Below are 10046 nucleotides of genomic sequence, written 5' to 3'. Positions count from 1 at the left end.
CCGCCTGCGGTAGGCGACACAGGGCGTCATTCAGCTGCAGGAAGTGTTTTCAATGCCCTATTTGTGAGGCCCCAAACAAACAGCAAACAGAGAGGCAGAGAGGGCTGCTTCTCTCTGAGGGAAAGGCGCCAGCAACAGCGGCGTTTGAATCCTTTTCCCATGCCCAGGGTCCCAGGCTCCGCGGACAGTTGGCATCTGAACCAGCTCCCTTCCTGTGATTTTCCCTGGAGTGGGGGAGGGTATAAAGCTGGGCTTCAGACACCCAGGAACCCAGAGTCTGTCCCTTTCACTTTGGCTTTCTAACTTTGGCCTCTCAACCCTGCTCTGCTGACCTTCCTCCAGCAGCTTGTCCTGGGGAGTCAAGGCAAAGGAAGAGGAGAAGAGGACCTGTACCCCACACTGAGGCCTTAACCAGATTGGCTGCATACTACAGGATTAGCCAGATGGGAAGAGAGGAGGATGCTTGTGGTTGACAGGGCTGGTCCAGGGCTTGGCAACCTGTGGCTTGCATGCCCAAGGTGGCACAAAAGATGGGTTATAAGGCCATAGGGGCTGGTGGTGTGGGAGAGGCATGAGGGGAAACTTGTTTTAAGCCCTCCCCTTATGACTTCCTGACCATCCTAGGTCACCAAGATTCTTGGGAACTCAGGCTTCAGAGAATTCTTCCAGGATATCCCTAGATTCACCTTTTTCTCAAATTTGGAGGAGCCAGACAGGCTCCTTTAGCCTCTGTAGTCCCCCTTCCCCCACATCATCCCAACCAAAGTGAAAGAACGAACACTTGGCACACTGATTCAAAAAGATTGCTGACTTCTAAACTGGTCTAATGTAGAAAGTGTTGGATTAAGGCAAAGTGAGCCGAGGACGAGGAGCAGTGGGCAGAGAATCAAGTTCCCAGCCATGCATGTAACACTGAACAAGCTGCATCCTCTTTGGGGCAAGATGCCACAGACCTTGAGATCTAGAATTGTCAATACCATACCTTGTTTTCAATTCAGTGGAGATACATTATGAATTTCCCAGAACTTTGAATTGATGAAGTAGGCAGCCACCAGTGCGGAGTGACTTACAGAAGATAATCTTTGCTGAAGGACACCTTCTCAGCTGCCCACCAGGAAAGTCTATTTCATTGGGTAATGGAATCATAGGATTTAGAGCTGAGAAGGTGTCCTTAGAAGGTATTTTAGTGCCTTATTACCTTTTCTTCTTTCCTTCCTTCCTTCCTTCCTTCCTTCCTTCCTTCCTTCCTTCCTTCCTTCCCTCCTTTCCTCCCTCCTTCCTCCCTTCTCTTTTTTTCTTCCTTTCTCTCTCTCTCTCTCTCTCTCTGTAACTGAGTTAAAATCTGGCCTCAGATACTTAGTAGCTGTGTGACCCTGGGCAAATCACTTAACCCTGTTTGCCTCAGTTTCCTCATCTGTAAAATGATCTGGAGAAGAAATGGCAAACTTCCGGTATCTTTGCCAAGAAAACCCCAAATGGGGTCGTGAAGAGTCATACATAACTGAACAACCACAAACTGAGCTCCAGAGACCAAGCAGTCACTTGCTCAAAGTCTGGCAGACCCACAATTCAAAATCAAGTCTTGTTTCCAAATCCAGTAGGGGTTTTTTTCCTCTTTAATGATTGTTACAAATCTCTAACAGAAAGCATTAAACACAGATTTATTCGAAAACAGCCAGTCTTTCAAAGATGAACAGGAAAATTCAGATACTCCTTGGAGGGTAAAACTTAGCAGCCAACATAAGAACCGGTGAATTATGTGGGCATGGTACACGGAAAGGAATGCTGATTCTGGAGTCAGAAAACTTGGGTTTAAGCCCGCCTGCAATGCCTACTACTTGTGTGAGATTGGGCAAGTCCCTGGGCTGCCATTTCTTGATCTGTGGGAAAAGAGGGTTGGACTAGAGCAGCAGAGTCAAACTCAGAGAGACAGAAATGACAGTCACCAACCCTTCCATAAGGATCTGTGCTAGCTGCATATTGACTTGGAAAACCGCATATTAACTATGTTCTACTATATTGTAATTATCTATATTTTATTATATTGTGATTTATTTTGTTAAATATTTCCCAATTACCTTTTAATCTGGCTCTGAGCTGCCTGAGAAAGTCCTCATCTTTGATACCTCTGGACTGAAGGACTTTTGAGGTCATTTCCAGTCCCAGATCTGTGATCATAGGATGCATGTCAAAACCTCTCTATACCTTGGTAACTAGTCTTTTACGGAAAACTCATTACCCCGCAAGCACCCTTCTGGTGATGAGCACTTCCGAACTTCGCTGGGCAGATCTTCAAACAAAACACAAATAGAGCAGTGGGTCTTCATGGTTAGTCAGTCTTATAAGGCTATATGCTTCACTGGCGTGGTCATTGAGAACCTGTGGTATAATAGAAAGGGCACTGGACTTGAAGTCAGAAAGATGGGTTCATATGCCACCTTGGATACTTACTACCTGTGCAACCCTAGGAAAATATGCCTCGGTTTCCTGATCTGTAAAGTGAGGGAGTTGGACTTTATGGCCTCTTATGTCCTTGGCTTTCCAGCTCAAAATATGTCACCATGAGGGATTAGGGGGGCGTCATATTAACTGGCATTTTAGCGGAGATGAGTGATAACCAGTTGAGAGCAAGGAATGAAATTGAGAAGAGGAATCTTGGGCATGGCATGGTCTAGGAATAGAAAAGGCTGTTCTTTGTTTTTTTTACAGCCATCCCTCCCTTTCCGTTCTTACTGCCATAGCCTTATTTGAATCTCTTGTCAGGCTCATGCCACTTCCAACATGGATCCATCACCAGGGATTTCCCCTGATTCCTCAATTGCTTTGTGGAAAGCTCCTTGAAATGCCCTCGGTCCTCTGGTAAGGGCTGAGAATAACTCCCACAAATGGCTGACGATGGGCAATTAGAGAAACCCATATAAGGCCATGTTTCCGGTTCCCCCATGGGATAGCCAGTTGGCCCCATCTGGAGTCTTGGGTTTCACTGTATTTTCTCACATGACTACTTTTGGTCCCTGTGGTGTCCAGAGGATTCCACCACTGATGCATCATGGGAAAACCTGTGGCTGGACTAATGAGAGAGGGGCTGTCCCCCTCACCAGGAGGCCCTGCCAACGCTTCTCTCTGGAAGCCATTTGCTATTTCTCCTGAGCCCATGTGGAGAAACATGTTAAGGAAGTCACTCTTGAAACAGGTATTGAGTCTGTCTCCTCTGACTTATCATTCCCCAGAGAACCCAGTATAATTCCCCACCTACTCCAGAAAGGTATCTGACGTGGGTGCTTGCCTTTGTCTAACAGGAGTCATGGAACATAGAATAAAAAAAGCTGAGAAGGCTTTAGATCTGAACTGAGACATTTTACAGATGAGGAAACTGAGGCCAGAGAGGGAAATATAGTAGAAATATTGGTTTGGGAGTAAGAAGACCCGTTTTCAAATTCTAACACTACTCCTTAAGACCTATCTGACCATAGTCAAGTCACAACCTCTCTGGGCCTTAGTTTCCCCATCTGTAAAATGGCTTAGATCAGATCTTTAAGGTCCCTTCTGGCTCTAAATCTATGAATTGAAAAGATTTATTAACAGTTCTCCCAGGAATGACTGGGAGAAAAATTGTGAAAGAGATAGATTATCTCCAGTTCCCCCTCTTCCCTTCCCTTCCACTCCTTTCATACCTTTCGGTAACTTTGATGGGTACCATCCAGAGAAATTGGTCCCATCATCGTGCTCTCTTCTCTTCCCTTACCTTCTCTCAGACAGTATGGAATCCAGGGATCCCCAGAGCCCCTACAGCAGCCTTCACAGATGATTTCAAGAAATCATAGGATAATAGCATTAAAACCAAAAGGAAGCTTTACGTCTCTTAATCTAGACCAACTGCCTCATTTTACAGTGGAGGCCACTGGGGTCAGAAAGGTGTGTGAGTTTGCAGTTTTAACAGGGGCCAAGGTTGTAAGCTAAAAGAATGATTCTTTAATGGTGGAATTTCCAGGCAATAGGTATTCAAGTGCTATCTCTGCCATGCTGCCCAAGTAACACAATGAATTGTCTTTCTCGTGTTGTTAGCTGTCTTTTAGTGCACTTGTCCCATATTCCCAATTAGACAATAAAATCCTTGAAAATAAGGACTATGTTTCTGCATCACCCACAGTGCCTTGCATGAGGCAGAACTTTTAGTAGGAGTTGTCTGTTGGCTTATTGATCATGATATAACAGAAAACACAATGGAAGAAATTTGGAAAGACTTGTATGAACAGATGCAAAATGAAGTAAGCAGAACCAGGAAAACAATTTACTCAAGACTGCAATGATAGGAAGGAAAGCAACATTGTAAGGCATCAGAACATTATCATAGGAACCAATCTTAACTTCAGAGACCTCATAGTAAAGCATGACTTTCTCCTCTTAATAGAAAAGTGATGGACTATGGGTATGGAATGAAGCATATATTTATTGTTAGGCATGACCAATATATTGGTTTGTTTTGCTTAATTCTACTTCTTTATTACAAAGGAGAAATGGGAATGGGGTATTGGAAAGTGATCGTAATGGCAGCATTTTTTAAAAGCACCAACAAAATAGTCATTATTTATTTAGAGGGAGAAAGAATGGAGGGAGAGAGGAAGAAAAGGAAGAGAAAGTAAAGAAGAGAAAAAGATAAAAATGAAAAGAAAGAGAAATAGAGAAAAGGAAGAAGGGAGAGGGAGGAAGGAGAGAAAGGAGAAAGGAAGGAAGGAAAGAAGGAAGGAAGAAAAAAAGGAAGGAAGGAAGGGAGGGAGGGAGGGAGGAAGGGAGAAAGGGAGGGAGGAAAAGAGAGAGAGAAAAAGAGGAAAGAAAGGAAAAGGGGAGTCAAGAGACCTGATTCTAGTGATGTCTGTCATTTGTGACTTTGAGCAAATTTCTCCCTCTCTCTGGGCCTCAGTTTCCTAATCTATGAAAAGATTAAGTTAATTTTGATGGTCTCTAGGTCCTTTTCCAGCCTAAAAACTCTCTGTTTCTACTATGAGTCACTACCCTCTAGGTCTGAGAGGGTTGAGGCCAGATAAAGAGCTCCTGGGGTTCCGGATAGGGCAGACATCTTTCCTTCTTCTTCCTGCCCCCAGATTTGTCTCCTGTCCCTCTCTGATCTTGCCCTCAATCCCACCAAGCAGAGGCCACCCTGGCCACAGACCAGGAATGTGGAAAGCCTCATTGAAGGCACTCCCAGTGCCTGTGGTTAACTCCAGGGTCCCCATATGGGCTAACTTTCCATCAGCAGCAACAACATTTTCTAGGAAGAAAAAAATAAAATGTTTTTCTTTTTAAAACCTGCTTCTGTCAGCATTTCTCTTTATAGGACTGATGATGATGATGTCCAGGAAAGAAAAACAATAGTTCAGGGGGAGAAGCAGAAGGACTAAGGCTGATTTGGAAAAAATAGAAGGCTACCCCTTCATGGCCTTCAGGTATCCCATATCTTGAGTTTATAAACAGTTTGTAAAAATCATAGAATTGTAGAGGATCATAGAGCTAGAATTTGTCCAACTGCCTAATTTTACAGAGAGGGAAACTGAGGCCCAGAGAGAAGGAATAATTTGCCCAATAATCACACCACTAGTTAATAGAAGAGCAGGGACTAGAACCCTCATCTCCTGATCCCCAGTCTAGAGCTCCTTCCATCATACCTCACCGCCTTCTGTCATACCTGGTAGTCTTAGTGCCTTTAATTCTGCCACTATGCTAGACTCCTAGAGCAAGACACTCCATCTCTAGATTCAGTGCATTATCACTGGCTGTCCCCTGTGCCTGGAATGCTCTCACTCTTCATCTCTGCTTCCAGGCTTCTCTGAGTTCCTTCAAGTCTCAGCTGAAGTCCTACTTTCTGCAAGGAGCCTTTCCTACATCTCCTTAATCTTAATGTCTTCCCTTGGAGATTATCTATAACATATTTGGTTTATGTGTCTTGTCTTACATAGTGGTTTATATGTCTTCTAATTCATTAGGCTTGGAGCTTCTTAAGATCAGGGATTGACTTTCCCTTTCTTTGTATCCCCAGTACTTAGCACTGTGTGTGGCATACAGTAAGTGCCCACTAAGGCTTGTTGACTTCTCTTGCCTTAACCTTAGAACAGTTCTTTGTCAGTTAAAGCATCACCAGCCTTCATTCAGAAATTCTCTTTTAAATGCTGATACCTCTGGGAGGTTTGCAATGTAGTTTTTGACCACCTTTTTGGTGATGCCTTCCCCTCTCAAACTATCTTCCTCCTATTTTGTATGTATGTATATATATATATATATGTATATACATATATGAATGTGTATATATATGAATATTTCATATTTAAATTTTATTTTATCACATATACTCTGTATATTTCTCATATATACCTAGTCATTCACATGTTATATCCTTCATTAGGATATAAGCTTCTTGAGAGCAGGGATTTTTTAACTTTCTTGGTATCAAGCACAGTGCTAGGCACATAGCAAACATCTCAGCATGAATTGGTTCAGGAGATTCTAACTGAGGGAGGGAAGAGGAGACAGGATGACAAATGAATAAAACAAAAAACTTGAGGTAAGGAAAAACATGGTAACAATTAACACTATCCTAGAGTAAAAAAGGATCTGCCTTAGACAGGAACTGGTTCCTTCTCACTGGAGGTCATCCCACAAAGGCCAACCACTTTTGATGTATCTAGAGTGGAGTTTCTTAGTCAAGTTTGAGTTGACCTTGGAGATCCCTTCCGAATCTGAAATTCTATGAGGGTGGTAAGTTTTGTTTGAGGAGGGAGGAGAAAAGGTCCTGAGTGTTGGGAAGGCAGGAGTGGGTGGAGAGAAATATAGCTAAGGGGTTAGAGAGCCCTTGAGAGGGGACACAGTAGGGTTAGGGGCAAAGGGCAGAGACAGGGAACCACATCAAAAATACAATCGAACAAACATATAGAGCCTGATGGAAAAGACTATGGAGGAGACACTCTCAGAAGCCAACTGGTCCAACATGTAACTGATCCAAAACATTCCCCATGCCATCCCTGTCTGGCCTCTGTTTGAAGGTATCAAGTGAAACAGCACTCGCTGCCTCCCAAAACAGCCCATTCCTTTCTTGGACCACTCTCATTGTTGGGGAAGTTTTTCCTGACTTTCACGTCTTCCTCATTGTAGCTTCCTCTTCTTACTCTTAATTCTGCCTTCCATGACTGAGTAATAACTCACGTTTATATATCGCTTTAACGTTTGCTAATTGCTTTACAAATATGATCATATTTTACCTTCACCACAACCCTGGGAGGTAGGTGCCATTTTACAGATAAAGAAACTGAGGCTGAGTTGCCCAAGGTCACATAGCTAAAGTGTCTGAGGTGGGATTTGAACTCAGGTCTTCCTGACGTAAGGTCCAGCACTCAATCCATTGTGCCACCTGGCTGATCCTCTCTCTTCCATATAACAACCTTTCAGATACTTGAAGATAGCAACTGTGCCCCTCCTAAGTCTTCTTTTCTTTAGGCAAAACCTCCTCTGTGCCTTTCATCAACCCTCATATGACTTAATCTCTATGCCTCCGGCCATCTTGGTCACCCTGGTGTTGATTTTCTCTAGATTACCAATGTTCTGCTAAAAATGTGCCTCCTGGGATTGAACACAATCCTCCATAGGTGGCCTCTACCAGGAGCCAGAAGATTTTCAGTTTCCCCTTCTATGAATGAATGAATGAATGAAAAAACATATTAAGCACTTACTTTACATGAAGCCGGGCAGCCAGATGGAGCGGTGGATAGAGTGTCAGAAGTGAAGTCAGGAAGATTCATCTCCTTGAGTTAAAATCTGGCCCTAGACACTTATTAGCTGTGTGACCTTGGGCAAGTCACTTACCCTTTTTGCCTCAGTTCCCTCATCTGTAAAATGGACTGGAGAAGGAAATGGCAAACCACTCCAGTGTCTCCACCAAGAAAACCCTAGATGGAATCAAAGACAGTCAGATATGACTGAAATGACTGAATAACAAATGTATGAAGTGCTCTGTCTAGGGATACGAAGAGAAAAGCAAGATAGTCCCTGATCTCAAGAAGTTCATGTTTTATTAATGGAAGTTAATACAAAATAGATTTTAGCTAAAGTCAGGTGGGAAGTTCCTATGATCCTTAGGGTGAAGCAGCAAAGAAGATTGTAATTCATCTTCCTTAATATCAATTATTCTAATAAAAATCTCTTAACCTCTTTCTGCCTCAGTGGTCTCAACCATAAAATGGGCATAATAAGGGCACCTACCTCACAGAGTTGTTGTGAAGATCAGATGAGATAATATTTGTAAGGCTCTTGGCACAGTGCCTGGCACATAGAAGGCACTTAATAAATGCTTGTTTCCGTCCTTATTTGTGTCCAGACATGTAGCCAATTTTAAAAGCATCTTACTGTACTATCATGTAGCCCACATTTCTCCAACTTTTATACAAAAATGTTATGATTGGCTTCAAATTCTTTGATAAAAGATAATTTAAATAGTAATGAGTTAATAGAAGTGAAATAAACAGGACTTTTGTGGAAATGTTTGGCATGACTACACATGTATAGCCTACATCAAATTGCTTGCCTTCTCTGTGGGGGGGAGGAAGGGAGAGAATTTGGAACTCAAAGTTTTGAAAATGAATGTTAAAAAGTGTTTTCACATGTAACTGGGGAAAATAAAATCTAAATAAAAAAGAGTGCCAAAAATAATGTAAGTGAAATAGATAAGTTTAAATCTATGGCATCTCCCTGATCCAACATGCAGATTTGTGAAGGAACACACGGTGGAGTTGTCATTTGTTCAGTACAGGGAACTCCCAGTGTGGGAGCTCCCTCCCATGCAGATTGTCCCCCTATCTATGACTTAGTGGATAAATACCAGGAGTTGGCCTGAGATACATGGAAATTCCTCGGCTTGCCCTACTTCCAAGTCTATACCTGCCTCATTGTAGCTTTCACTTCTTACTCCTAATTTTCTCTTTGGTGGCCCAGTGATAGCTGGTTTATATAGTGCTTTAAGGTTTGAAAAATATTTTACAAATATCTCATTTTATCCTCACAACGACCCTGGGAAGTAGGTGGAATTTTACAGATACAGTAAGTATTAAGGCAGGTTTTGATCCAAGGTCTTCCTGATACTAAGCCCAGCCCTCTCTCTCCCCTATGCAACACTCACTCCATTCCAGTCTAATAGCCCTGTCAAAAAAGAAAATTAGGTTAGTCTGGCATGACCTGGTCCTGATGAAGCAAGCCTGACTTCTCCTTCATCAGCTGTTCACTGTAGCCACGTTCAGGGTGAGCTTGGCCAAGAGTGGAATCCTGGGCAGAAGAAACATGGGGCCCAAGCCAGGGTCAGCCCTAACCTCGGAAGAGCAGCTGATTTGGCCTGGGCCTGGGTGCTGGATGAGGGACAAAAAGTCCTGAGTCAGTCCTACTCTTTTCTCTCTTATCTCTAGCTGACACTACCGACGTTCCCCGTGGTGGTAAAGATCGGGCATGCACACTCGGGCATGGGGAAGGTAAGTAACAAGGAGCCAAGAGGGCTGCAAAGAGGGGTAGAAACATGTGAGAAGGGACAAGTTTCTGAGAGCAGCTCAGATCCTACTCTCTGCTTCCCTCTCTATTCTATTCAAGGTGAACATCCACCCTGAGAGAGAGTCCCCAGGCTTCTCTGTAACTGGAGATCTTAGGACCAGTTCTGAAAGTCAGAGTATTTCTTCAGCTAAGAGCCCTGGTTCTATACCAAGAATACCAGATAGCCTTGTCCCACTTTGAGCATGTGGACCGATTGCATTCACCCTAATGCCATGGAGTGTGGTGGCAATATCTACCCTGAACTGAACTTTTTTTTGCCACCAAGCATCAAAGGAAGCCATGTTCGGAAAGCCTTTCTTGGAGAAAGTCTTCCATGCCAGGCTCTTCCAGGTCTAGTGAGGAAGCAAATTCAGCCAGGCTATTTCAGTCATGAGCTAACAGAATGTAGGCAGCGAACTTTAAGGGAAACTGAAAGAAGGGCTGGTAAGAAATAAAATACCAAGGCTTTCTCTTCTCTCTGTATTCCA

The 10046-nt window shown here is 43.3% G+C and overlaps 1 protein-coding gene across 1 annotated transcript in view; it reads left to right on the top strand.

The window, feature by feature from the left end:
• The window catches only part of SYN2 (synapsin II), a 93898-nt gene that overhangs the window by 48582 nt on the left and 35270 nt on the right, over positions 1-10046 (top strand). Inside the window, 1 exon segment of the mRNA XM_036739656.1 lies at positions 9441-9503. Within this exon segment, the coding sequence (XP_036595551.1) occupies positions 9441-9503 (63 nt within the window).

The sequence above is a fragment of the Trichosurus vulpecula genome, chromosome 9 (genome assembly GCF_011100635.1).
Source record: "Trichosurus vulpecula isolate mTriVul1 chromosome 9, mTriVul1.pri, whole genome shotgun sequence".
Classification (NCBI taxonomy): domain Eukaryota; kingdom Metazoa; phylum Chordata; class Mammalia; order Diprotodontia; family Phalangeridae; genus Trichosurus; species Trichosurus vulpecula.
This window is presented reverse-complemented; position numbering and strand designations above follow the sequence as displayed.